Here is a 27,594-nt window from a genome sequence, read left to right as displayed (position 1 = left end):
AATTTGTGTAACAGTGTGGATGTTGAATTCGCTCCATCATGTTCACCGATCAGTCCTTACGTATTCAATATAAAAAACAGATCGATTCTATTTTAGGCATACTTAAATCTATAATAGATTACTCTGCTCGATAAATTTTCTAAAGTTTTACTGTATAATTTGTGGAAGCAATCCAATGGTTTTCAGATCAATCTTATAAGACCAATCCTTACGACTTATATACAGGAAGAGTCACTTAACATTAAAATCTAAAGTAACTAAAACTATTTTTGACTATTTTGGAATAAACCAATATTGCTCCTCTTGGATATTTTCTGAGAACAGAAATAAATTTTATATTTTAATGTTAGGCGAATCATCCTACTGTACATACAGAATTTTTTGCATACATCTATGGAATTATTAAACATGTTCAGATGAAAAATGATTGTAGCAGATTTGATATCATGATAAGCACTGATTTGTTTGTATGTGTTTGTCGCATGCCAAACACAAAATATCAGGAAGTATATTGGTTTTTTCTTAATTAATACTTCATAGAAAATATCCATCACAGTAATATTAGAATAAAAGTATAACAAATTGATCTATAGACGTTAATTAAATATCGCTTTTTAGATACAACTGTATCTACGATACATTGAAGTATTGCCACAAACGTTTGCTACCTACTTAATGAAAATAAATCATGGAATATTAAAAATTGCACGTGCTGAATTTGATATATATGTTTAAACTGATCACTGTATTTTCTAATATTTTATAAATGCGTGTAATTAAATAAACTATAGTTCTCAATTATTAACTAAATAATTGATATTTCTAATTAAGTAAAAAATGCACTGGATAACCATGGATATTGACTACTTGATTTAATGAATACATGGTGAGTAAAGAACAGTAATCGAAGCGAATTAAATGACATCTTAAGCGTTTATTCAACAATTTCAAGCTTCTTAAAAAATATGAAACTTTTATACAATAGAAAATACAGTGATCCCGATGACAAGACGGCTTAATAATTAAAAATCGAAGTTTAAATGATACATTTCATGTTGAATGGAATGTGAAGGTGTCTTGTGCAATAAGCTAGCTAATATTTCTTCTCATCTTCTATTACTTAATTCAAAATGTACTTGTAAATGACCTACTTTCGTAATTGATTACGAATACAATCTTCCTGATTCGCTAAATAATGACTTTCATTCATCGTTATTAAATAAATTCGATTCAAATACTATAAACATCGTTTTAAAATAATTTACAAAATTGCACGCAACCTAGAAAACATAATCCCTTAGTATTGCAACGATCAATAAATTCACCCCTAAAGATGTTAAGTAGTTGAAAATAAAGAATGAATAAATCGAAGGTACCAGTTTTAGTCACAAATAACGTTTGTTATAAATGCACCTAAGTATACTTCCGAGTAGAAACGCAAGAGAAATGAAGTTCCTCGTATTTCGATAGAAGAAATAAGAACGCGCGCGACGGTGAAACGGCATTTGAAACTCGCTTGTTTCTTGATTTTCGGCAAGAGCATCTTCTCGACTTGGCACTGAAGGGAGCTAATTAGCGACAAAGGACGACCTTAGCCCGGTCATCGTCAGGTCGCATCAAAATAGGCCGAGCTTTGTCCTCAAAAACTCCTTGATAGGGACATAATATTGGTTCTTTAAGGCCACCATTTCTGGCGTCTTGCGCAGGCTATTGAAAAGCGTCGTGTCTGTTTCGAACACCAGGACGATCACAATGAACAGAACTGTAATCGTAAGCATAAAAGCTGGTATGAAAAGCCTCGCTATTCGAAAACTTTTGTACTTCAATCTGCTATCGTAACGCTGACTAGGTGATTGCCGTTGATGCTGATGTTGCTGCGATTGCGATTGTTGTTGATGCCGTTGTTGTTGCTGTTGTTGAAGACACAATTTCGAATTTTGAAGTTTCTGCATTTTCGGTACAGGCGTTACCGAACGACTGTGCGGTTTACCGCTTGAATCCAGTAGCTGACTTTCCGACGAAGAATGATCGAAAGAATCCCTAAAGTAGTAGTCGTTTGCTTCGCCCTCGTGTTGACCGACTGGAACAAACATATTTCAACGTTTCAGATGATAATTGTTTGGGTTGTAAGATTGATGAAAAAAAATATGCATCTACTGTGTGGTATTAGGACGAAAGAAAGCTACTAAATTTTGTGTTCAATTTTACAGAAATTTTTGACAAACTATGTTCATTTTTCCTTCGTTCTAATATCCCATTCTAAACTTCAATTAGTATACAACATTAAAATTGCAAAACCTAATTACTGTGCAGCATGTAATCTTAGTCAGCATGCAATTTTTGTTTAACAATTTCTATTGTTATTACAAATCACCCTGAGTATATACACATTGGAGTGTCTTGCCTTTTGGAAATCTATATACAGTCTTTAACAATTCTTTAGAAAATGTTATGTAGCAACGTATAATACAGCACAAGTTAATTAACCTAATCGAAGTTAACTAAGTAAATAGATCTTTGGATTAATATTTAAGACGTTATTGTTTAATAACGCAAAGCTTACCCACCTCTAGATGAAAATCTCTGACTAAATCTACACGTGCAATATTGAAACTTAATCTCGCAAAGAAAAACTATCTTCCTTATTTTAATATGCACAGGCTCATGCTGATTCAATGCAAAAGAAGAAAACAGTATGCAAAAAATTCAATTGGAATATAATACCACTCGCAGTAACTATTAACATATTTCTGTTAATAATATTGTGTACCCGAATTAGTAAGTAGTAACAATGCCACATAAGTATTAGTTAGAACAGACCTGCTCAACTGTTGCTACCAAGACAATAATCCAGATGGCTAAAGGTTGTTGGTGGGACTAGTAGTATCACAATTTATCTGAAGGGAATAGATACGGAGAAGGTCAAGTCCCAAACAAGCTTGGCCATAAGATTCAAAAGGCTTGATGTTACAAAGTAGTTTCTTCTCTGTCGGGCTTTCACCCAATCGTTTACAAGTGTATGGTCGCCTCCCTTACATGGAAAGGGTGTAATTTAAATCCTCAAGTAGCAATATCCAAGGGACTGCAGGTAGTCTCTGCTGTACAAGGGGCGTGTTCAGTTACTAGTGGCCAATAATATGCCCAAGACAATAAAGATATTGTAGAAAAGGCATCAAGTTGAGCAGGCCTGATTGGTATACAGTACATGATAAGAGTCAGTTGGGTAATGCCTCATCCAATGTAAGGAGAACCCATTACCAAATTTACCTGTCCTTTCCTGAGATTTCGTGATTCTGACTCCGTTTCTAATGTCTTCGACGTCATTTCTCGGCGTGGAAACGCAACCGTTCACCCTTCTCGTCATCGCAGTCGTGCCGTGCCACGATATCTCATGCTCCCGACGAGCGAGTATGCTTACCTGCTCGTTGGACCTGTGCAAGATCATCTTACCGTTGCTAAAGTCGGAAGGACTTTCTACGACCGTTGTGACGAACGTTCCTGGATCGGTTGCCGGGAATATGTACGTCTCATTCGCGATCTCTTTACCAGCTTTCAACGATTCGGCGGATACTTTTGAGCTCTTTATGATCAACGCGGTCGATCTGACCACCTTTGGGCTCTTTTCAAGAGCGTTTATTCGCTGCCTGACGATGTTATCGATGTCACGGCCAACTAATTCCTCCGAGCTTATCACTATTTTTTGACTGTACAACGGTTGAGGTCGGTTCAACGTGCTCTTTGGATATTTCGATCTAACTTTAGCACGATTTGTGATGGTGTTCGAGGTGGTGGTGGTGGTAGTAGTGGTAATGGTGGTGGTTGTGGTGTTGTGGGTGGCACTCGCATGCGTATCATTTTCGTCTACAGCTAAACGAACAGAAAGAAAAGGAAAAAGACAAATCAACGGTCTAATAAGCCAAAAAAAAGCGACGATTCTAAATTGTTATTTTCCTTTCAGTAATATATCATTTCAGTTCATTTCAATGGGAAGTTTATACGTGATTTCATGACACAAAAGTATCTGAAAATACCGCTTATGGTGTGTCAATTTTAAGCTTAAATATTTCACCAAACTTTAAGCTTCAAACTGATATGCTACAAGTGCTAATTGGCGATACTTTTATCTCATGAAATCGTATCAGACTTTTTATCAAGACCTTTGCGATTACTTAATAAAATATAAATCATAAATAAAGTGCAATAAACAGGTATGCAAGCTTTTGTTGTTAAATTTTATATACAAGATACGATATTGTTAAGTAAATATTTTTACGTGACCTTCCATGTTCTTCTTGTATGTTTTGTTATGTACATTTGACAAAGGATATTTTACATTACAGACAGTTGCATAGACGATTATTATTCGTTTCCAGATGTAAGGCTCTTTAAAAAAAGAAAATGTTAAATGTTCCTCAAGTGATTACTACAAATTATTTGAGCCTTTCATTCAGATAAAGAGAACCTTCATGCAATATTTATCGTTTACAGTATCATTTAAATAAAAGACAAACGTATACATGCAATTATATGTATAAAGCCTGCAACTACAGATTAGTCATTAGATTACCATTAAATTTTCAGTAACGATTTTTCTGTAATCTGGTAATCTACTGGCTGCAAGATACGATAATGTTTTAAACAAGAATGTAATTTTCAAGCCTGAAACATATTAGTTATTTACACATGCGCGGAAAAAGTAATATAGTATCGCGACGCATGGTTTTTCTATAAAAAAAAAGATGTTTTCTTCTAAGAAGAAAAGTTAAAAATATTCATGTTTCTAAATTGCTATTAAATACGCTTTCATCTAAACGTTCAAGCCATGCGTCTCGAGTCAGCGTAGAAAATCGGAATTTTAAAGAGTAAAATTGAAGATTCAGTATGTATAAAGAATGAAATGGACGAAACATGGTAAAACTAACCATTGTTTCTCCTAGCATGAATTTCTTGGTCCTCCGATACAGTTTCCAGAGGTGGTAAGGTATTATCCGGACAGTAAGGTGAACTAAATGGAATACCAGTACTGCTTTCTGACATTCCAGCACCATCTAAACCTGCGCTATGACAGCTACGTGGTAAGCTGGAGTATCCTGTAAATCAAGTATCAGAATACTTTATTTTATACTTATTAAGACATATTACTGGCACTCCATGTTTCTTTATATACATTTCTAATTTCTAATGTTTTCTAATTTCTAATAACAGCTAATGTTAAATATACAGAGTGTCAACGCTAATCTAGTATCGAGAAACATATACATATTAAAATGATACTAACTTATTTCAACGAGATCTTGACTAGGTGTACTTGGTGTTGCTGGTACACTGCTAGCCTTTCTTCTAAGACACGTAGTTTGACAACGCTGTATAGGTGGTTCTTCTTTTCGCAATGGACCCGTTTCTTCCAGTACTTCCTTCTCGGTTCTTCCGGTGTATTTGAACTTCGTACCCCATGAGAATATAGATCCACCGCTTACAACCGGTGCGTCCGATGCTCTGGGTAATCTGATCATCAGAAAAATATCCTTATTAATTAACTTGCATTGTTATAACATTCGTGATAACAATTGAATAAAAAGTTTGTTAGAAAATGCGATTTATGGGCATGATTACCTCAGTGCCCGTCGAAATTCGAATGTGATGTGTGATTATGGTGTGTGATACCATTTCAAGATCATACAAAATTCTATGTCATTGAACTCGCCTTGACATCAGCTACTATGCTATAAACTTAAAAATATATGGTGCCATTTAAAAGAGAAGAAAAAAATTGTCAATTACTTTTAATTACATTTCAAGGTAATTATTAATAATAGTGTTATACTGTTACAAAAATTTGAAAATAAATAATTCAAGCTACATTATTTGATATATTTCATTGAAACAAAATGAAGATGTAATTATCTGTGCTATTGCATTAACCCTTTCACGTTTATGAATTTATGTAGGGGTACCGACGAAGCGCTCGCTGTGGACCTCTTCCATTTCTTTTCTTTTTTTTCAGAATCGACTGAATTCTAGCCCAGAGTTGCTATGCAATTGGAAAAGTACATTATTCGGTATCACAGCGTACGCGCGTCATGAAAGTATTTGGATCCGAAAGGGTTGAAAGCGTTTCAGCTTAATAACAGCATACATACGTGAAAAATAACATTTGCTCGATGGCGCATCTCCATACGTGGCGGCAGTTCGATCCCGTGGGACACTTAAACCCAACAGTGTGCTTTTTCTGAAAATTGCGGGGAAAACATTGCACTGAAACCTCTACTCTATGTACATTATTTATCGACAGCTACTTCGAGTGGTTAATTAAATCCTTTATCAATCAGATTAAATTCCTTTTTCTTTTTAACAAATACCGATATCTCTACTTAAATAATTATAGACACATCTCTGAAATCAGTTGAGATAATTCTTTTAAAATCGTTACTTTTCAATCCATCCGTAAATATGTATGATTACCAATTTAAGAGACTTCAAACGGCTTCGTCGTTTCATTGAAACAGTTGATCACAACTAATTACACTTAGCACAGTAATTTTGTTCATTTGCACAAATTATTGATTAACAATCATTCGATCCTGTTACACCACAAAACAACTGTGCATTCAAGCCACGAAACATATGAACAACCCGTGTAACTGCTACGAAACGACTCACCTTCGTTCTCACGTCCTGAATTAGGCCCAGCAGTGGAAAATAATAAGATTAGTCGAACTCGTAACAATATTGAACGTACAATATATGTTTATAATACATATATACTTTATACAATAGAAAGCTTCTCGTCTAATGCTCGAAATTAGAAAAATAAATAATATACAAGTTTTAGAACACTTGCCGTTTTCTTTGCAATAAACAATTGAATTTAACTAGATCAAACATTTATATTTAGTTGTTCTGAAAATATGCGATTATTAGGAAAATATGATTGTGCTTTAGACGATTCGAAGACTCATGGAGTTAGTAATCCTATAAACTACGTCCAGTCACTGGGTCAAGGCTGATTTATCGATCACGTTCAAGAAATAATTCGAACAATTACTAACATTATTTTTTACATTATACTTACTGTATCTAAGAAATGAAATAAATAAAAATTGTTTCATCGCATTTTCTATAATTTATATATAATAATATTAATAATATTATATGCGTAAAGGTATTATACGTTAACTACCAATAAATAAGCTGAATTACAAATTAATGAATAACAAATAAAATTAACGAAAAGGACGACACGATATTTCAGGAAACATTACCGACTGTGTTTATATGATAGAGTAGAAAATGAAGAAACATTTTTACCTCACTTATCGTTAAATGTACAATAAACATTTTCCCCTCGTAGTTGATTTTCTGCACATCCGGCCAGCGGAAATGATGTGTTTTTCGGGATCCTTGAAACGTTAAAATCCCGCAATGATTTATGCCAAGATATAGTTGTGCACCTTTCTGGTCCTGAGGATACAACGAAACATACCTCTTGAAATATCTATGAAAATTTTATGGAAATATGTGACACATTACCTTAACTGGATGTGGATCAACAGCATAGGTATCCAGTTGTGAAGCTAATCTAAGAAAATGAGTTTCCGCTTGTTCTGATGTGAACCCCTTTAATTGTGTTTGATGCAGTTCCATAGCCTTCTCCTCGATAGCCTCCGTTTGCTTAAGTAATAATTTGTGCTCGGATATATAGTTTCCTTCATGAATTTCCGGATCATAATCACCCAATTCGCCTAAAATGAAATATTGTCAAGATTAATAGAACAGACTTGAAATGAGAAAAATTGTATATGCAACTCACTTTGCACGATGCACGCTGCCAGCAGCGCAGCTTCACCCGGACTGCAGTAAAGTCGTCCATGAAGGAGGTCCCTTTTCAGCTGCTGGTATATTTGATACCTAGTTATTTCTTCCTTTAGCCTCAGAGGATCCGGTGGATAGAATTTCACGCGAAAGCTAAACAGAATCGGGTCCATGTCTGGAACACAGTTACGATGAGGAGGGACGCATCTACATGTACGTTTTTACTTACAGTGAGCAGCAAAATTGTACTAATCAAACCATTTCTCCAGATAATATTTTTTTAAATATTATTAACAAAGTATTATACTTGGAAATTTTCTGGAAAAATAGTATTATCGGTTCAATTTTGCTCCTCGCTACAAAGTAGTGTCGATCACAGGTGTTAAATGATGTTCAGAACATGACGATAATCGTTTGTCTCGACCACTTCTTTTTTACCGAAATTGATATGGACTTTCTTTATTCAGATCTATGGAAAAATAGTACAGTGGGTCGTGAGTTTGAAAGTTTTATGTAACATCGATCCACGGCAATCGAGTATAGAAAGGAAAAGACGTAGCAATCGAAGCCTTGGTCACAGCTGTTCATTGCTACATACCAATTCAATGATATGCCTTCTCTTACATTTCGTTTATGCCATTTTGTACATTTAATTAATGATAAACTCTGTCGAGTTAATTATTAAAAAAATTAACATTATAAAATGAAAGTATACCGTGATATGATATGCTCAAAGTAAATCAGTACAGATTGTAACTTAATACCCATCTCTCTTAGTACTTGCTGCTTCTTATTCTATTCTTCAAGCGTTTTGCCATACATATTAAAACCTCATTTTCCATCATTTAAAACAATAAATATGTACTATGTATTTATTAAATCGTGCGATAGATATGGATACCAACCTTTTACTTGTTTAATCGCCGTTTTTGCCAAGTCTAACCAATGCTGAAATAGAACAATTTAACATGTAGTTGAGATACAAGGTGAGTACTTGATGAACTTACCCTCTGCCTACAGTGATCCACGTAACGAAGTCCAAAATAATCCGTTTCCAAAATATTGAGTTGTTTGCATACATATTCGAGGATATACCTTCCTTTGTGCTGTGGCTGCAACAAAGAAAAGACTGCAAATGATCAAAACACCGAGATTTATCTCTGACTCTTTCACAAAAATATTTATCTAAATGTAAAAAATATTTATTCTTTTAAGAAGTAAATTAGCCTAAGTATGTACACCCAGGTGAAAGGTAGGCTTCTCTTGGTTAAGAGGAAGGAGGCGTGGTAGGAGGCGTGGCTGAACTGCCGATGCGAACCGAATTTTGCCGAAGTGAGACGAAGTAGTAAGAGACTCCATTCCCCTACAATCTACAGCTAAGTGAAACCATCCTTACACATAAGTGTACATGTAAAAAAGGAAATAAAGGGTTCATCCTTACGTTACTTCGTAATTTCTTACATTAACTTTGCTTCTGTTTGCATAAGTATGCATAAATTTGCTTAAATATGCTTCGAAGAGGAAAGATACGTACGGGTCAGAACGGACCTTGTCACCACCTTCTATGAAGCCGACGAGGGTTAAGGCTCAATGTTAAACTTACCTGTAACATTACACATATATGTATGTATTATCGTTAGGACTAGAATTTAGTAAATATATAAATATTACTAAGGCTTGAGAGGATGGCGACCGCCTCCATCGCTCTCTGTATCCGCCATTGGTCATCGGCGTCGCGATTATTGTGAATGACCAAACAGTTTAAAATAATTAAATTCTGACGTGATTTCAAAAACATTGAAAACATTTCCGTATTGATTAAAAGATTTTAATTCATAGTTCCTTTATTTCTGTCTGTGGAAAATTAATTAAAGAAAATGACGATGTCATTGAAAACATCATTAATTAACATCGTCTTACATAAGGAAAAAAAACGTAAAATTATAGGTAGGGAAGAATGACTTTGTAGATCTACCGATTTTATACACGAAGCTGTCAAATTTGATACAAAGCGTAATTTAAGATAAGGAAGATAAGTTTCACTATTAGAAACAGTCTTCTTCAAAAATGAACCTATTGACTAGAATTAGATTTATCTTCTTATGTGGAATCACCGTACTGTAAACTTTACCGTTTGTTTAGAGACACCCTGTACATTTGATTAATTTCAGAAGGTAACTATCCTTGTCAATAAGTGCACGTGGTCGTGTTACGTGAAGAAATGTTCGACCTAGTCCTATATGTGGGTATGCACGCAGCTACGCACGCGCGCGTCCATACATACACAAATATGTTCGCACACATCCATCCATGAATATTAAAATAGAACATGATTTTATAATTTTGAGTCAAGACTATTATTAAATCAAAATCATACAGATTCTTTTATCGAAGAATTACGTAACGGAAGCATAAATTCAAAAACTGCTTAGTTAACATTGTCATCAGCAAAATACTTCTATGATTAAGCAGAATCTTAATGTTTCACTTTCGTCAAAGTCTATGGTCAACAAGTACCTATATAAAACTTTAGCAAATAGATCAACTGATATAATAAGAATGGAAAGTTTAAACTTTAATCTTTGTTTATTGTAACGTAACAAGGTATAGAGCGTCGAATTACATTGAAGAAATGACATTTAGGGTAGGAGGAATTTGTTGCGCTCGAAACAGACAGTTTTTGAAATTGATCGAAGGATAGAGACGTATATGTGAATGAAATGTATGACAATTTTTCGTTAAAGATCGTATTTGACGATTGGCAAAACCGCTGGACCAGTGAGTTGCATCGAGCAGAGCGATCGTTACCGGTAGCAGACGGAAAAAGAGATAGAAACGCGTGTACATACAAGCGTCATCAATATAGTTAGGTCGCGTGCAAAAGTTGCGGTACGACGAGTGATCTCACCTGAAAGTCGCAGTGAATTATTTCAGCGTCGTCGAGGAGTCGAATAGTGGCGCGATGCACCACTGTAACGTCACTCTTGCTGCCAAATTTCAACATTTCTACCCTCAAGTCGCCACCCGAATTATCCCCCTGGCCCTCATCGTCTCCTGCCCCACAGCACCACACACTGCCAGCTAATTACACTCAATCCACGTTGTCGTTGCCGGAGGTGGTGATAAGTGCCGCCGATAGGCGACTTCCTTGCAGATTTTTCAACGAATTGATACGGCACAGAACAACACAGTACAATGAACACTTGGACATCACCGTAACGGAACACCAAACAATTCTGTCAACCGGTTCCATCTACTGGCTCACTGTTGCAATGGTGCCATGTTTTCAAGCCCGAGTAGCAAAACCTATGTTGCCATTCAAGAATACCGCATTTACGTGGTGCGATTGGTTCGTAACTCCACAGCGGGATATTTTAAAACTCTACTTTAAATATAGAATTATCTACTTCCCAATGAGTAATCTTAACGATAAGTTGCTAAATAACTAGGCCGCCATCCGCTTCGTGGCTGACATACTGGAGCGAAGCGATTGATTTGCAGTAAAAGTAACTTTAATTACTCTATTACTCGTGAATCTCTCTAATTACTAAGCGTAATTCCGATTTCTCTCTCTGTGACCATTCCTCAAGAACACCACCGATCTCTGATTTCATTCTATATAAACACTCATAGTGATCACGGTAATTAGGTTGCAAAGAATGGTCAAAATTGATAATCTAGATTTTCAGTTAAGAAGTCACAAAGATCCCAATCAGTCGTTTAATAGCGATTCTTAGGATATTTAGTTATTTTAATTTTAATTTTCTGAACCTGTGGAGGAGCACGAAATAAAAAGGGAGAGGTATGATAAAGATGAAAAGGATGCAACTGAAGGACAGAGGGATAGGAGCGTATAAACAAGAAGCAATTATCGCATTATTTCCAAAAAAATCAGTCTTATTGCTACAAATTTACAACGTACGTTTCGCAATGAAATTCCCGCACTAAAAGCACCCTCTGTTTAGGGGTTGAAATTTATCGACGGAGATGTTGTTTCTCCGCAAGGTTCCGCATGCAGTTTCGAGATGGCACTCAATGTTGAATGACTTGTGTAAAGAGTAACAAATATCCTGGGTGGGGGAAGAACCAGGGGCATTGAACAAAGGTTGACTGCGTCGGTCGAGGAACCGGCGCCGCATTCACGATTCAAACATGGCAGCGGCTACCAGCGTTGTCGTGCTCGACAGGGGCAACAATACCACCTGCACGATTAATTTACACGGTATGTGTGTGCGCGCGTGGGGCTTACTACAAACGAACCAGATCTGCGAGTTGGCATCTTAAATTCTCTTCGAAATCTCTTTGGAACAATCTACGAATACATACTTAATACACTAATGTGATATTTTCGCACCGAACAGATTTTTATCTCGGCACGTTATGTTCCACATCATCGGTTACGGTTAAAAAAAAATCTAGTTAACCAAGTGGCAAGAGGAATCGAACTGTACAGTAATATATAACCGTTTTAACCGCTCCCAGATCTGGACGACGTTATTTTATTTTGTTTCAAGAAGACGAAGTGCGTGCGCGCCTTAACTAAAGCCTAACCTCCAGTTTTTTGTGCGGTCCTCGTACGTAAATCGCGGATTGTTATGTCCTCGCTTCGTTAAACATCTTCGAGAACACTGCAATGTGTTATCTACGATATATTATCCCCTGTGTATTGTATATAATGTTGTTGAATGTTATGTAACATTTCCATTGTTTATTTGTTTACGCGTTCTCGACGAACGTTCCGTTTAGTCACGGTAGTATCCTTGTAAACACGCCGGAAGTTCTATTTTTTTTTTTTTTTTTAAATTTCGAGTGCGGATGATACGCGTGCGCGGCGGTACGGTTAAATTCGGTGTGAATTTAGATTTTCATTGAAATTTTACATTTTCTAGGAGCCACCGTGGTGTCCTGGCGAGTGAATAATCAAGAACAACTGTTTGTTAGGTAAGTTCATCTTTTCTATTTGTATTTCTATTTTTTTTAATTAAGCGTATCCTCGTTATATATTTTTTTTTCTATATCTGATGCACAGCTTAGTGTCATTCATATTTCTCAAATCACTAATACCCTGCCATTTTTGATGATCCAATTTATCTTGAAGTCAACGTGGGTTATCAGTGGTCCGGTAACAGATAATTTCACAAGTTTATTGAACTTAGGAATGTTACTTAATTCAATGATACTTTAATGTTTATTTTCCTTTGGATTCAATTCCTGTACGAATTCATCGATGATATTTATCTTTTTATCAATAGCAAAAATGTCGATGATCTTGGTGGCTCCGGAAGATGTGACCTTGAAGAAAAGTATTGCCCTTGTTATAATTTTTACCATTTCGAAACAAGTATCTCTATCCTTTAATCGAAGGTAACAAAAATATAAGAAGTAATTACAAGGGTCATTGATTCTACGAAATGTGAGGCCATCGATGTATTAAAAAACACTCGTCGAAATCGAAGTCGGACAGTTGGGATCCTTTCCTTGTTAACCTGTAATTGGTCAGATGGAATCTATCATGTTCCAATTATTTTTATTTAATTACTTTTTCTCCTGAACCCACAATACTATCTTTTTCCTATAAATTTCCGTAGGGTCCTGTGGATTTCATCATATTTCCTCCTGACCACCATCCCAGTTACGGATAAGTCCATAAGCGACAGTAATTCATTTCATCCACCGAATCTCGTTATTCGTACGAGCTATGGATTAATTATAAGACGTACTCTTATACGTACAATATACGTAACGTATAAGACATAAATGCACACCTCCTGTAAAAGAACCGCGTAAAAGCACGCGGTGCCTGTGACGTTCGTTTTAAAAGCGGCAGTCCGAGAGCAGACGATGAAAAAACTGACGAAGCGAAGGCAAGGGCGCTCTGGACCAGTACATACCTTTTACACGAGGTTCAGGGTCCCTCGCCAGTTGCCAGTCATCCGTTCTTTCGACTGTAAAGCCGCTGTCGGGACCACCTGTTTCTCTTTCTTCGATTCTTTATTCCCATGCAAACGTATCGCTTATATTTTCTATCGAAATTCATCGTCACCGTAAAAGGGGCGTTCCAAGCTCCCCTCAGGCTCTAATTATTATCAAGGGTATGAATAGTTAATTTTGAAAGTTACGCTTATGTCTATTATTCGTAGAGGAAAATGAAACCATCATGAAGGTATATGTGACAATGACGGTCTGGGTTAGGTATGACGGTCAGAGGCAAGCATTGCTTGTAATTTACTTCAATTTCCGTGAAAAAGACTGTTGTCGGTATGTCCGCTTTGATATGGATCTCTTTATACGGCACACTTGACCGTTTAAGCGCTGATTTATGAATTAATTCAATATTTCGCACGAACTTCATTTTCCTTTTTTTTCCACTCATTAACATCTTATCAAATATTTAAAAAAAAAGGAGGGATTATATTCTTAGTTTAGCATTTGGAACAAGATAACAGCGGGAAATTCCTTTTTCTTTTCCGTTGACCATTACGGATAACCCGTGGATGATCTCTCTTTATCGTTTGAACAGATTTCGCCCAAGTGTGATTTGTTATTCAGATGGCATAATAAGGTAATTAACACTCTGGATTATTCTACCGTGATCCATATTATCGTACTTTGTGCCAGGTATGGATATTTCGAAATTTCAAAACTCTGTATCTACTCTCGTCTTCCTTTTCTTTTTTCGAGTGCAGGTATTTAGGGTCACTCGATCAGCTGATCGTCTAGTCGCCTAAGGCTTAGGACTTAAGAAGGCTTTTTAAATACCCGACTTCTCCCGACGTAGCCCAAATTCTATTTATATTCGTATTCAATGATTCGTCGATAATAGATCCATCATTTAAAAGTAGAGCAAGTATATTGTAACTATAACAGCGGTTACATAATTTTTCATACGACACACGTATGAATATTAAAACTGCAAGAGTGTGCGGCTTGACGGTGTTATGTAGACAGAAAATGATGCCAGGGAGCCTTCAGAACAGAATCCAGTTGAATGGGAATCTTGTAGAATGTCGGCAAAAACCGCAGACTCTGGGATCATTAGTCTACGGTCGAGCTTATAACCCATCGTGGTATTATACCGGGTGGAGTTAAACTCGTGCAGATGATCCCGATTTCGAAATGATTTTTCAACCGAACTATTCCAATGGAAATAACGAGAAGATTCAATATTCTCGCAACAAATATCCTCGTTCGCCAGCAGCTGTTAGGACTCCGGGAGTTTCCGAGGGAACTGCACAAACTGTGAAGTGCAAAAGTAGGAATGGCTACGGTTATCCTGGCTGTAAACGTGTCTAACCTAGTATAAATAGGTTTGTTTCTTGCTGGTCTTATTTAAACAAAGTTCCAGCGAGCGAGGAAACAAGCATAGGGATGGTGCGAGGTCCAGGAGGGGAAGTGTATTGTCAATCCTTGCAGCCATCTCCCACTGTTACCGCTGCTGTTGCTGTTGTTGCCGCGGTTCTACCATTGAAACCGGGTAAACACAAAAACTATTAGCTTCGTCAGTGGTACGAGCAAGTACCTTCGGTATCTAACGGGTGTCCTTGTTCCAGTCACTGCGTCACAAAGGAGCTCTCCTTGCGGCTTCGTTCTCAAATGATACCGATAATTGTTTGAACTTCAATCATTTGAATAACAGTGAAAATAACGTATAAACAGAAGGATATCACTGAATTTTCATGAAACTATTCGTAATACGTACATCACCACGTAGCTACCGGAGCAGTAGCTGGTTCTAACTGGAGTATAAAGCAAAAACTCTCGGTTGCGCTAAAGTCTGAAGCAGTGAACTTCAACGTGTATACCGGGTGCCTTCCCTTTCATCTGGACCTTTTATTACTACAGCCTTAATTAGAATTTAAATCAGGAATTGCTTCCTGTTTATGTCAAGATCGAGGAAAAAAGATTGTGAAAAAAAAAGGCAGAAGGAGAGAGAAAGAGAGGACCATCCTACCTCGCGTTCTATAAAGAAGAAAAGAGGATCAACTGCGGCAATTCCAGTGAAAAATGTGAGAAAGGATGAAATATCTCTTTGGCCAATCTTTCCCGATAAGGGAGGACCGCTATAAAACATCAGGGTGTAAAGGTGTTCCTAAAATAAAATGTGTCCAAGTGCAATGCCTGATTACAGATTATTAATGTATTGGTCCATTAGCGTACCCAGTTACATTTTATTGGAACACTCTATATTCTTGTTTATTACCTTGATACACGGTCCTCCTATGACGACTTACTCGATATCGTTCAAAATGGAAGGTATTTTATTGAAAGAATAGCCAGCCGTTGAAGCAGGTTGAGAATCGGTTACCGCTTACGAGCAACACAGCAGAGCAGCAGTAGCAACGGGGGATAACAGCAGCCAGAAATGACGAGGAGAGAGGTTGGAAACTATGATGCCTGCAAAAAGCATGGCAGACAACGCCGATCGTTTTTGCTTGGCGTCAGCCGCGTTCCTACCGCCGCGTCGTACTTCGTGCTGGTATATCCTCCTCTTCCTCCTCCACCACCTCCACCATCTCTACCACCACCCTTCGGCTTTCTCTCTCTTTCGTTTCTACCCTTCTTCACCCTCTGTTGCCTAACTCGACCTTCCGTTCACTTCTCCCTTTACCCCGATGCTATCACTCTCTCTCTCTCAGTAGGTATCACCCAAACCCTTTCTTCTTTGTCTTTCTCTTACTGTATTCCATTTGCTCGAGGAGACCGTGCAAACGGATGGGATTACCTCCACCTTCCACGATTTATGTATTCAGGAAAATAGATTACGCTGTTCAGTTGTAAAATACATTCGCCTGTACAGAGTAAAATGCGCTTATAGGTGGAACGTTTTCGAGTTAACATCTTGTTATTAACTCATTTCACTATGATGGACATCAAAGTGAAAATTATCTAACGTTTCAGTATCATTTTTCATAAATATATGAGATATTATTCATGTTTGATTAATGATAAGTGTTTTTGTATTTCAGTAAGCAGGCCGTCTTTGATGGGAAAAAGGCAATTAGAGGAGGCATTCCATTTGTTTTCCGTGAGTACCTACAGGAAAATCAAATAGTTTAGTGAAATCAATTAGCCTGTAAATAATTTTCTGTGTACTTTTGAACGGTTCAGCGCAATTTGGAGCATGGACGTTTGGACCACCTCATGGTTTCGCCAGGATCGTACGTTGGAACGTGGAGAAGTCACCTGAACGGTTGCCCAGCGGGGATGTTGAGGCAATATTCTCCATCATGGACAGTGAATTCACTCGGTCGATGTGGAATTATCCCTTTAAATTAACGTACAGGCTAATTCTTCGAGAGAAGGAATTACATTTCAACATCGGTATATACAATCCCAGTAAAGATCATACGTTTAGTTTCAATTTGTTGCTGCACACCTACTTTAAGGTGCCGGACGTTAGACGATGCCAGATAACAGGCCTCCATGGTTGCACATTTATCGATAAGGTACCCATCACCAACACCAGTATTCTGTAACTTAATATTTCAATTTGATCGAATGTCTTTTAGGTAGAAGATAAGTGTATGTTACATGTAAATTTCGTTTAACAAATGAAGTTCAGTAAACGAGGTATTCTTTGCCTGTAGACAAGGGACAATCAAATCTTTCAAGAGGGTCGCGACGTGGTGACCGTATGCGAATGGACAGATAGAATTTACCAAAATACACAACCGGAACACATAATTACTAACGTTGTGTCCGGTAGGAAAATGCGAGTACAAAAATATAATTTTCCCGACACGGTGGTGTGGAACCCTTGGCAAGAAAAGGCTCGAGACATACCCGATTTTGGTGATGATGAATTTCCAAACATGATATGCGTTGAAAGTGGACACGTTAGCAGCCCAGTCATATTACTACCAGGAACAGCCTTCGAGGCCAGTCAGATTTTACAGGTAGAATACTTGTTCATGTATGTGGAACCTCCGTCACAGATCTGTAAAATAATGCAATTCATTTAATTTAGGTAATGTGAGTAGAGGGTGGATCAATGTCACACACAACAGCCGTAAATAATGGAAACTCGCTGCTCCCGATCTCCTCCGCATCAGGTACTGTTTGGTCAACTAACGCCGGGTGGTTGTATATGCCACCACAGCCACCATCGTCACCGCTACCGCCTCCACCGCCGCCACCACCACCGCCGTCACCAACACCGCCACCTCCATCATCACCGCCACCACCACCTCCACCCCCACCACCACCATTACCATCACTGTCACTGCCACTATCACTACCACCGTCATCTTCAACATATCCGTCGCATTTGCACGCGCATTGTATCGCTCAAACTTGCACTATATGTTCTCTTAATCTCTAAAAACGGTATCTTGAAAATCGAATGGAAAAGAGACGCTTATTCGATACTTGATCGCTTCCATTATTTTCTCTCTTATTATTTTTGGTATTAGTAACTTTGATCCTAATTGCACGGATTGTAGTTGATTATTTATAATACGTAAGTACCTAAATTTCATGTTGAACAAAAACAATTGATCAGAAAACAGAATAATTGATGAAGATGCAAGTATTATTACTTTAAAGAAATGTTTAGAATGAACTTCATTTTGTTAGTTTTCATTGCCTGATAGTATTATTGTGCAACGAAATTAAATGTAAAGAAAATGCATCTTGTAGGCGTATTTTAAAAGACATGATAAATAGTGAATTTTGATATTTTGCTGATTGTTAATAGAGAGGTTGAATAGTTTTAATAACAATTACCGTTTTTTTCTTTGATAAACTGCAATTTCTTTCCTTCGTTATTGCACAAAGAGATACTTTTAATTATCATGTATCGTACTGTGTTACTAATAATTTTAAATTCTATTATCTCATATAGCGTGCAATTACAGAAATACTTGTACAAGTGTTTCAAAAATATGAATAACAAATGTTATTGAATTTACATTAAGCACTTAAAACAGTATGGTTATGGTGCTAATGTTACAAGTAGAAAGCCATAATGATATGTAGTAATTTTAATAGTTAAGTTTAATTAACTTTCCTTATTATTATTATTCTTATCTCAATTTTAGCAGAAAGAAACTTTTGTAAGTTTTCAAATACGCGACCTTCACCTTCTTTCGTGTAAAGGAATAAAATCTTACAGCAATAGTATATATCATCAAAACAGGTGCAAGTAAATATTTATACCATACAATACTAAGTATTAGTATAAAAATGTGTATACTAAACATTTGTAAAGATATTGTGTTAGCGCTGTATTCATTAACTGATTTTATAGCAACAAAATCGATTATAGAAAATATTTACATTTTCCTATCCAGTCGTTAACATTCAAATAATTGTACATGTTATGATAGTATAAAAAGATCAGAGTATAAATCTATATTATAGTATAAAAAGAATATCTTGATTGTTTGAAGCAGAACACACGTTTCTTTATACACTTAATTTGTATTTTTAAATTAAACTTTTCATACATACGGATTAAATACATACATCTATTAACATATTGCTCTGTGAATGAATAGGATTTTTATATTTCTATTACATTTCTCAAACTTAACGTGATCTACATTAACTATTGAAAATTTCTACAGATTAATTAAATTATTACACTCTAATCTTCAAAAACTATCCAACATTTATCATGATTCAATAATATGTTTAGGAAACTTAATTAAAAATTGTAATTCTAATAGTTATCTCTGTACTGTACTACTGAGATATTCTTGTATAGGTATAATCAATATGATAGGTTTTTTAACCAAGGTGTATAACATCAAGCAATTAGAAATATCCATTACTTAGTGCAGTATGAAACATGAAACCGTTTAATGGAGCATCTTAGACAAAAACTGGATATGAATGTATCGTTTTTGTATATCTGAATAATACACATTCCCGTTGTGTTTAATTATACTTTTCCTTTTTCTATAGGTACTCAATTACAACTTGGTAGTAAAGTCCAAACTCAAATGTGAGCTTTTTATAAATCCCTATAATTTGTCATTCTTTTTAGTAATCAATTAACTTCTCTTACCATATTCATAAATAAAAATTGTTTTATGTAATCAAAAACAAGCGGAAAAAAACTATTTTATTTTCTTAAAAATTACACAGCATGCTTGTGTATGACATTAAGCATCGCTTCTTCTTTCCCATGTTAATACTAACAATAAGATGTTGTTTCCAAATAAGTGATATGTATGCATTACAAAATTTTATACTTTTATTGTCTTAAACTTGATATTATAGACATTTATGACCTATATCAATGTTCTCAATTCATAACAAAGTCGTATAATGAAATTGTATTCTTCTTTGGGAAAGTGCAATAAAGATTATAAACTTTATTCTTATTTTAATAAATGCCCTTATGAAATGAAAATAAAATTTAAACATTGATTAATTTATTACAAGAATGACAAAAATATGTATCTTCTTGACATATTATGCTTTATTAGAATTACTTATACAACATATTAAATAACTGAAAGCTTGAATTTACAAATTAAAAATTACTACTACAAATACCTTCATATTTAATTACTTATATATTCTTATGTCTAGATGGACAAGTCAAGTGCATATTTCCATTTAATTATTAACAATACTTTTATACACTTTGACTATATTTTATTATTATGAGTAGGATGTAAACGACACGATTATTTTGAAATAAGATTGTAATATATACTGTAGCACAGTCTGTAGATATTTTCTATGATCAAATACACTATGAATTTTTTATGCATTCCCAGTAAGCATAACTTTGATGTCTTACAACCAGGAATTTTAAAAACATATTTAAAACTTTAATTTATTATTTCAGTCAAAACATTTATGTCTTATGGAAGGAATTATCTTGTACCTTGTTTAAATTTTTCTTGTTGATCTTGTTGTTTCTTAAGTTGTTTTTCTCTCATACGTTCTGCATCTCTGAAACAACAAGAATAATTCTACCTCGCCATCTTTTAATTTCATTATTTATTTTATTTAAACATCTTACACAAAGTTTATACTAACTTGTTCTATTTTATAACAATAAAAGAATAATTCTTCAAATTTTATATTCATTGCATGTAATTATTATCTATTACCGTGCTTTCCGCTGTTCCAAAGAGAGACCTTTATTACTGTCTTGTTCAGCTGCTGCTTTTTTTGTGGTTTTTTTCATATTTTTGGCTCGTGCTAATTCACGCTGATTCCCTCCTACATGAAAGAAACAGAAACTATTTTGCATATATTTCAATACACATGATCTAAGAACATTACAAACATTGAAGTGTTGAGGTTAAACATGGGATACCAAATATATACATACAATGTTGTGTTTAACATCTAATTAATGAAATTTTATTTCACAATTTCGACTTGAGCGAAGAAACATAAATTATAATTTGTAGTTATACATTAAATACTGTTCTTATACAATAAAAAAGATATGTGATGTTATTGTAAATAGAAAGTTATAACAGCAGCTGAAATATGATACTTCAAGTCAGCCAACTCTAAATAACGAAGTAAAATGTTAATTAAACTTATAAAATACAATGCTCGTTACAAGGAAATGAGAAGAATACAACATATACAGTACGAGATCATACAGCAAAATGTCAACGATTTAAAAATTATGAAAAATATACATATAAAGAGGGAAGAAGAGAAATATTTCGGTCGTATGAAAATGAAAATGCAATGATTCTCATAAAATCAATAGAAATGTGATTTTATTATAAACAAATACATAAAAATGATGGATAACCAAACAATAACATAACACAAAAGGAAATATGTACAATTAAACGCGGTATCTTCGACCTTAGTTATTGACAAATGGCAGACACGATATACACACCGTTTCGAATTTTCTTCGTTCTTTTTTAACCGCTCTACGTACCACAACAAAGGTTATACTACGAAATATAACTTACGGGTCATTCTTTTAGTTCTTGATCTCCGATAAGCAAGTACTTCAGAACTTAACCCCAAACAAATGTTATGAAGAAACACGTTCGCCCGCCTCCCCTCTCTGCGATCGCTGACTAATTTCCGAACCAAAATAAATCGCGTGTCGTCTGACTTGTCTCCCGGAAACTGAAGAATGGGGGGCAACAGTGCGAAGTTGTTCGCGAAAGGACTCTCATCAAGAAGTGCGGGGAATTCATATATTCTTTTTTATTTGGTGCGAGGTTTCTAAGTATTTTTAATACAGTGTTTACATTCATAGAAGCAGTAAATCCTATCCATTTCGTTGGTAATTAGTACTACAGAGTAGAACTTTCCGGTTAGTTTTCTATTATTTGTTCAACGATACCTGTTTCACGCAGAAGAAGCACGCTTGAGCCGATCGAGTAAACATGCGCACGCAGCACGAACGAAAACTAATTCGCAGGTATGGTTTCTATTCAAAATCGTATAAAATGTAAATTTATATATTTTTCATATTAAATATATTACAGTATGTTATGTATAAGCACAATAAATATTTTTACATGTACATAATACAAAAGTACAAAATTCAGTTTCTTCAAAATATAATTCAAGTATTTTGCTGGAAACAAAGTACGAAGATTCAGTTGAATTAATATATTTTTCGAAGCAATTTTATAAATATATCATTCTATTAACGTTGATATTACAATAAAATATTAATTTACAAATTCGATATCGAAGTAAAATACCACATTGCGAGGACATTAAAAAATTAGGAAAAATATGTATCTTTCCCATGTAATTGCGTTACAAACTATGTAACATAAAATGAGTGAAATCATGCAAATATTTTTCACAAAAAGCCATGATCTACATGGTAAAGTTATATAAAAAGAATTAAAGATATGATCTTACTCTAGTCAGTAAAACCACTGAATTATTATTAAGAAATTAAATCGTGGCACACTTTGAGATATATTCATGACTCATACTAATACGTTGGAAGTCCTATATAAACAAATGAATTTTTTTAAACTGAAAAATATCGTTAATAGATCATTTTTCATTTCTTGAAAAGAAAAATATTTATAATTTCATAGAATTTTAATTATATTCATCTGTCGTAATGATTCATGAAATTTTTAATTGCTATGAAAAGTGTCGTATCCAGTATCGATTTTTGCTATTAAATATTAATGGTAGTTAATCGATACCGAATGCGAACTTTAGTCATATTTCTTAACGCTATTGTAGCTTTATAAAAATCAATTAGTTGTACGTCTAGGAATTGGATATCGAAGTACTAAAACGCTGTCTGCTGATATAATTGGTAATACATTGTCACAATGATGATTCACTAAATGACTTACACTATCGAAAACACGGTCTTTCGTACGAACCTGAAATACACAATTTAATTTTAATACAAAGATAAATAACAAATATTTCACAAAATTCTACATTTCAAATACTTACTACGCCTTCTGGATCGATTAACAATAAATGTTTAGGTGTATTATTGTTCATACCAGTAAGGACATATTGTCCAGGAGAGCCCTGAGATTCGCGAACCAAAAAATCGCCGTCCTGTTGATCACATTAGAATATTTACATTAAACAATTAATACAACATCGAGTTAATAAAGTTGTATATCGTCTCCTTACTCTTGTTAGCATAGACTCTGCTTCAGCGCGGCTAACGCTACCATGGAACCATATTTCTTGTTTTAATTGTTGCTTCTGAGAATGTGGACTTAATCTATTCATGTCCGATATTGCAGAACTAAATGGTTCTATAAATTGTAATAAAAATTAATCGTCATATTTTGTGAAATGTTATGTTTGAAATTACTTACGCATGTCGAAGACATCAAAAAGTGATGTTTGATCGCGATGACTTTCTCTTGTAGCAGCTATAACGCTATCATTAACATAATTATGTTCTGGAGGTATATTGAAATTTGTAGATGTTAGTGTTCCATCAGAATTTAAGTCAATTAAATTACCAGTCTCTATATAGTAAATTTCCATGTTGTTATTAAATAGAAATAGATATCACGTTCTAATGAAATAACAAAAATGAGTAAACAATACCTGCCCATTGTTGGTGATGTCTATCAGGATTGGAAGAAAATGTATCGTGTAAACCAGAATTTTGTGCGTTGCCTCGTGATGTATGATTTTGTCCAGAGTGATGATGTTTCAAATTAGGTAACGTGGATACGGTAGTTGGTAAAGGTGGCACTGGGGGAGGACCAATATCCGGTGGTACTTTGCCTGGCAAATCATTATAGTAATCTCTATCTGCTTCCCTAATGCCATTTAACATAGGGCTGTAAAAAAATAAAAGAATATTAAACTGAACATAAAAATGGAGCTTGTGAAATAGACTTCATTGTAATTACTGTAGCGCAGCTGGTTTAGTAAGAAATTCTTTAAAACGTAGTTCAAAAGCTTGTCCAATAGTAGATATTACATCCTGTGCCAGTCCTCCTCCACATTCCAATACATAACAAGCTCGCCACTCTTGCATATTTTTTGCAACATAAGCAACAAAATCCAGTATTTCCTATTCAAATTCAAAACTATTTGAAGTCTACATTAAATGCAAATACAAGATTAAAATTTTATCAAGTACAACTTACCGTATCTCCACCTGAAGCAAAGGATATACGTGGCATTTCATGTTTAGCAATGATATATCCAGTCTCTATATTAGTCAAAGCTAAACTGCAACTGCTAATAGTTAAATTTATTGTAGCACCTGTATGTTCCATACGAGGCTTGTCTGCTATTGCCCTTAATACTTTTCTATCCACCTTGATGATATAAAAGGAGAATGTGCTATTTAAAAAGTCATCAGAAAATAAAACTAAATATTTTATATCTTAGATAAATACCCTTCTCTTCTTATCTGCAGATTTTAATCCAGCCGCTTCACAGACTCTGTTTATACATTCTCTATAAAAATTTAATTTATTTTTAATATCTCAGTTCATATTCTTGTATCATCAAAGTCATGGACCAAATATACGTTAAAAGACTTACTTGGCAACGCATGATCTTGTCTCAAAATCCAAACTTTTCATAGACGTATATACTTCAAGACAGCCTATATACTGAAATTTATACAAAAAATAAATAGGTAGAGGTATCATTGTAATTACTTAATAGAATATAAAGAAATAAAAGCTTACCTTTACAGTATAAGTGATTCCTTCTTTGCTCACTAAATGATCAGGGTGTAGCCATCCTCTGGCTGGTTTACTTATAAAACTACTACCTCCAGTTGCCATTTCTAAATACTATGCACACATGTAAACCTATAAAACAGGCATTCCAGTGTTATAGTAAATATTAATTGCAGTTTTTTACAAATACATGATATTATCTCACAAACATGTGAACTTTCATATACATCATAAGTGCACGTATACTTGGAAATAAAAACCAATACATTCAACTAAATTATATTTATTGTCTCAAATATATTTGTATTTTTTTATCGACAGATGTTGTTATTACATAATATCAGTAAAGTTACTTAATTTTGAACTACAATCGAAGGAGATACATACTCTTACGACGATGACAAGTGAATGCGAATGCCTACAAATATTCCGTTAACGCGAAAAAGAAAACTTCGATTACCGTATGATTTGCCAGGAAATGAGATCATACCTCGTAGATCGTCAGACGAATCATATATAATTACACGCGGTTGATTTATTTAATCATTTCATGGTGTTCATTACTTAAAATGATATACTATATATGATAAACTTATGGTCGTCTGTTTTTCTTCCATGTCACATCCCTAGCAGCATTGACTATTGCAAAATTTTACAAATATCAAATACAAATTACCGATAATTCAATAATGCTTTCTATCTGATCAGCAATAATATTTCTTTTTTTCTATAGTTTTTGAACTAGATTTATAGTTTTGAACTAGAGCAATTAATGTTTATCAATAATAATTAATACAAATAGTTTTATATAATTACATAAAAATATAAACTAATGTCTGCATAAGTTAATGAAAAATATACAGTTCTATTTTTATTAAACAGAACATATAGTATTACTGAAATATATATAGTTATAATGTTTTAAGTTTATCCAATTGATGGTGAAGTGTATGTACATACATACTACATACATACGCATGTATGTATTTGTATCATCACTAGCTTTGAAAATGTGTTGTCAAGTCCCAAGGCGATGCAAGCGTGGAAAACTTTACCGACAGTCCCTAGAAAAATCTCTAGAAATGAGTTCTCAAATTACGTCGTCATTACTGAACAGATTGCAAAGAAACTCGAGGGACGTGTTCAGGAGGCTCTAAAGAATGTTAGTCTGGTCTTTCTATTACTCAAATTGTCAAAAAGTTATAAAATATTGAAATTTATGTCTGTCAATGGTCAAGAAAATGGCGGATCGGACTCATCTGCGTTAATTTATTCGTAATATAAACACTTCTACAAATCGTATGTCTAAATGAACAGCAGACTAACATTTAGTTTAGAAAAGTAGTGGGAACTACGATTTCGTTCATTATTCACTCGCGAAAGACGTCAAAAAGGTAAAACAGAGCACTTTAGTTCCTCATTTTTTCTGTAGGGCGCAATTCATTCGTTTTGTGCGTTCGACCGCGCGATCATTCGCAGCTCGTGTGTGTGAAGCGGTCTCGACGCTTGTATCGCTTTAAATAGTATTAAAATATTATATTAAATTGTGTATTCGGTATCAAAATTACAAAAAACTGAAGACAACGTTGAAGAGAAGATCGGAGTCATGATTTCTGACATCATTTCCACATTGCCTTGAGAAATTCGTAAGCTGAAAATGTATACCCTATTTTGCCGATATAGATACGAATTAAAATAACATATTTCTCATTTATTCTGCTTTTATGATGATAATTTATTAAATACTATTAATGACTTATATATTTTTCTATCTTCTTTCTTATATTTCGGTGCTTTAAATTGAAAAAACTAATCTTGACCTTATTTCAATATGGCGTTGATAATTTTCAACGAATCTTTACGTTCTTTTAATGTTAAAGTTTCAAAGCAGTTCGAAGTTTCTACCAATGGCTGTGATTGGTCGTCTATTATGGCGTCCTTCCATTTCGACCAATCAGGTTTATCGTTGTAGGGTGCAATGCGCGGAGTGTGGTGGCGTGCAACAGTCGTCTCGAAGCTTCGTCCGTTTGGCACGTGTCTGCAACAGGTAAGATTAAATTATCTTCAAATACTAAATTAAATTGCCGATCGAGTGTTAAGAGTACAAAAAACAGAAAGAAACATCGAAGAGAAGTTTGAATTCTTGATCTTTGACATTAATTCGGCGTTTTCTTCACAAATACATGAGTTGAAAATTTTTGCTCTCGCCGGGAATGTACAATAAGAGTGGAACTGCAGAATCTGAATTATTTTCTCTTTTATATCGTTAAGTTCCTAAACATTATCGAATGTTTTTCATATTGTTTCACACAATTTGCTGTTTTTAATTTAATAACGTCTTTTCTTGAGCATCGTAATATTGTTCCTGGTTAGACGTGTTCGTGTACTTGCTTAGGTATCGGCCGATAGCAGAATATACCGAACATTGCCGAGTGTTGCCGAAGTACCGACCGGTCTACGATGGGAAGGAAGGTCTCGCCATTGCTCTCTCGAGCTTCGAAGTGAGAAGACGTATTGAGGTCTTGCTCCCGTATAAGCAATACAAACGTACGCATAGTCTACTTATTTAAATAATTTGCATAAATTATCGACTTCGATCGTTTGTTTATTTGTTGATTAAATTTAATTTGCATAAATTTTTATTTTTTATTTGTTACAGATATTTATTTGATTTCAAAAAGGCGCC

At 34.8% G+C, this 27,594-nt stretch overlaps 4 protein-coding genes and 1 long non-coding RNA gene across 17 annotated transcripts; 2 read left to right on the top strand and 3 right to left on the bottom strand.

Moving 5' to 3' along the window:
• Positions 1–914: 914 nt before the first annotated feature.
• LOC114875844 (FERM domain-containing protein 5) lies at positions 915–11,088 on the bottom strand. Of its 7 annotated transcripts, none has more exons than XM_029186603.2 (13): positions 10,721–10,808; positions 9,347–9,415; positions 8,820–8,924; positions 8,718–8,760; positions 7,811–7,987; positions 7,531–7,742; positions 7,309–7,461; positions 6,661–6,675; positions 6,141–6,229; positions 5,279–5,505; positions 4,923–5,090; positions 3,268–3,867; positions 915–2,080 (listed from the first exon to the last, which is right to left on the bottom strand). In XM_029186603.2, exons 5-13 carry the CDS (start codon positions 7,983–7,985, stop codon positions 1,617–1,619), a joined length of 2,103 nt encoding a protein of 700 aa, XP_029042436.1. In that variant the 5' UTR covers positions 7,986–7,987; positions 8,718–8,760; positions 8,820–8,924; positions 9,347–9,415; positions 10,721–10,808; the 3' UTR covers positions 915–1,616. The 7 variants fall into 7 exon arrangements, with proteins under 7 accessions (XP_029042436.1, XP_029042437.1, XP_029042438.1 ...); XM_029186604.2 differs by lacking the exon at positions 10,721–10,808 and adding an exon at positions 9,944–10,002; XM_029186605.2 differs by lacking the exon at positions 10,721–10,808 and adding an exon at positions 9,484–9,500.
• An 825-nt stretch (positions 11,089–11,913) lies between these two features.
• LOC114875846 (putative glucose-6-phosphate 1-epimerase) lies at positions 11,914–20,135 on the top strand. The gene is made up of 6 exons (XM_029186610.2): positions 11,914–12,034; positions 12,702–12,753; positions 16,779–16,837; positions 16,921–17,258; positions 17,400–17,708; positions 17,780–20,135. The coding sequence occupies exons 1-6, from the start codon at positions 11,965–11,967 to the stop codon at positions 17,786–17,788; spliced, it is 837 nt and encodes a 278-aa protein (XP_029042443.1). The 5' UTR covers positions 11,914–11,964; the 3' UTR covers positions 17,789–20,135.
• On the bottom strand, positions 16,989–21,888 carry LOC114875847 (putative SERF-like protein). Of its 4 annotated transcripts, none has more exons than XM_029186614.2 (6): positions 21,717–21,888; positions 20,883–20,994; positions 20,654–20,721; positions 17,596–17,749; positions 17,193–17,288; positions 16,989–17,077 (listed from the first exon to the last, which is right to left on the bottom strand). In XM_029186614.2, exons 1-4 carry the CDS (start codon positions 21,721–21,723, stop codon positions 17,742–17,744), a joined length of 195 nt encoding a protein of 64 aa, XP_029042447.1. In that variant the 5' UTR covers positions 21,724–21,888; the 3' UTR covers positions 16,989–17,077; positions 17,193–17,288; positions 17,596–17,741. The 4 variants fall into 4 exon arrangements, with proteins under 4 accessions (XP_029042447.1, XP_029042445.1, XP_029042446.1 ...); XM_029186612.2 differs by having other exon boundaries at positions 17,193–17,282; XM_029186613.2 differs by having other exon boundaries at positions 16,994–17,077; positions 17,162–17,282.
• A 365-nt stretch (positions 21,889–22,253) lies between these two features.
• On the bottom strand, positions 22,254–25,574 carry LOC114875845 (SHC-transforming protein 1). Of its 3 annotated transcripts, none has more exons than XM_029186607.2 (11): positions 25,296–25,574; positions 24,915–25,040; positions 24,766–24,836; positions 24,618–24,678; positions 24,363–24,536; positions 24,123–24,286; positions 23,812–24,050; positions 23,574–23,729; positions 23,383–23,510; positions 23,194–23,304; positions 22,254–23,117 (listed from the first exon to the last, which is right to left on the bottom strand). In XM_029186607.2, the coding sequence occupies exons 2-11, from the start codon at positions 25,011–25,013 to the stop codon at positions 22,983–22,985; spliced, it is 1,338 nt and encodes a 445-aa protein (XP_029042440.1). In that variant the 5' UTR covers positions 25,014–25,040; positions 25,296–25,574; the 3' UTR covers positions 22,254–22,982. The 3 variants fall into 3 exon arrangements, with proteins under 3 accessions (XP_029042440.1, XP_029042441.1, XP_029042442.1); XM_029186608.2 differs by having other exon boundaries at positions 25,369–25,574; XM_029186609.2 differs by having other exon boundaries at positions 25,399–25,574.
• A 306-nt stretch (positions 25,575–25,880) lies between these two features.
• On the top strand, positions 25,881–27,395 carry LOC114875800. 2 transcript variants are annotated; one of them, XR_006829924.1, is made up of 3 exons: positions 25,881–26,554; positions 26,881–26,955; positions 27,304–27,395. It is a non-coding gene; the product is annotated as an uncharacterized LOC114875800 (long non-coding RNA). The 2 variants fall into 2 exon arrangements; XR_003789288.2 differs by having other exon boundaries at positions 26,789–26,955.
• Positions 27,396–27,594: the final 199 nt, after the last annotated feature.

Source organism: Osmia bicornis, chromosome 11, assembly GCF_907164935.1.
Source record: "Osmia bicornis bicornis chromosome 11, iOsmBic2.1, whole genome shotgun sequence".
Lineage (NCBI taxonomy): Eukaryota > Metazoa > Arthropoda > Insecta > Hymenoptera > Megachilidae > Osmia > Osmia bicornis.
Note: the sequence above shows the minus strand (reverse complement) of the source record. Positions and strands in the feature narration are given on the sequence as shown.

Excerpts from the sequence above, each read along its gene's own strand:
- LOC114875844 (XM_029186599.2), bottom strand. The coding sequence starts at position 10,816 with ATGTTGAAATTTGGCAGCAAGAGTGACGTTACAGTGGTGCATCGCGCC. Across the intron at positions 3,868-4,922 it reads TCATGCTAGGAGAAACAATG|CTGTAGACGAAAATGATACG; the intron begins GTTAGTTTTACC and ends CTGTTCGTTTAG. Across the intron at positions 2,081-3,267 it reads GAAATCTCAGGAAAGGACAG|TCGGTCAACACGAGGGCGAA; the intron begins GTAAATTTGGTA and ends TGTTTGTTCCAG.
- LOC114875846 (XM_029186610.2), top strand. The coding sequence starts at position 11,965 with ATGGCAGCGGCTACCAGCGTTGTCGTGCTCGACAGGGGCAACAATACC. Across the intron at positions 12,035-12,701 it reads CTGCACGATTAATTTACACG|GAGCCACCGTGGTGTCCTGG; the intron begins GTATGTGTGTGC and ends TACATTTTCTAG. Across the intron at positions 17,259-17,399 it reads GTTGCACATTTATCGATAAG|ACAAGGGACAATCAAATCTT; the intron begins GTACCCATCACC and ends CTTTGCCTGTAG.
- LOC114875847 (XM_029186611.2), bottom strand. Across the intron at positions 20,722-20,882 it reads TTGGAACAGCGGAAAGCACG|AGATGCAGAACGTATGAGAG; the intron begins GTAATAGATAAT and ends TTGTTGTTTCAG.
- LOC114875845 (XM_029186607.2), bottom strand. The coding sequence starts at position 25,013 with ATGGCAACTGGAGGTAGTAGTTTTATAAGTAAACCAGCCAGAGGATGG. Across the intron at positions 24,287-24,362 it reads TTGCTTCAGGTGGAGATACG|GAAATACTGGATTTTGTTGC; the intron begins GTAAGTTGTACT and ends GAATTTGAATAG. Across the intron at positions 24,051-24,122 it reads ACTAAACCAGCTGCGCTACA|CCCTATGTTAAATGGCATTA; the intron begins GTAATTACAATG and ends ATTTTTTTACAG.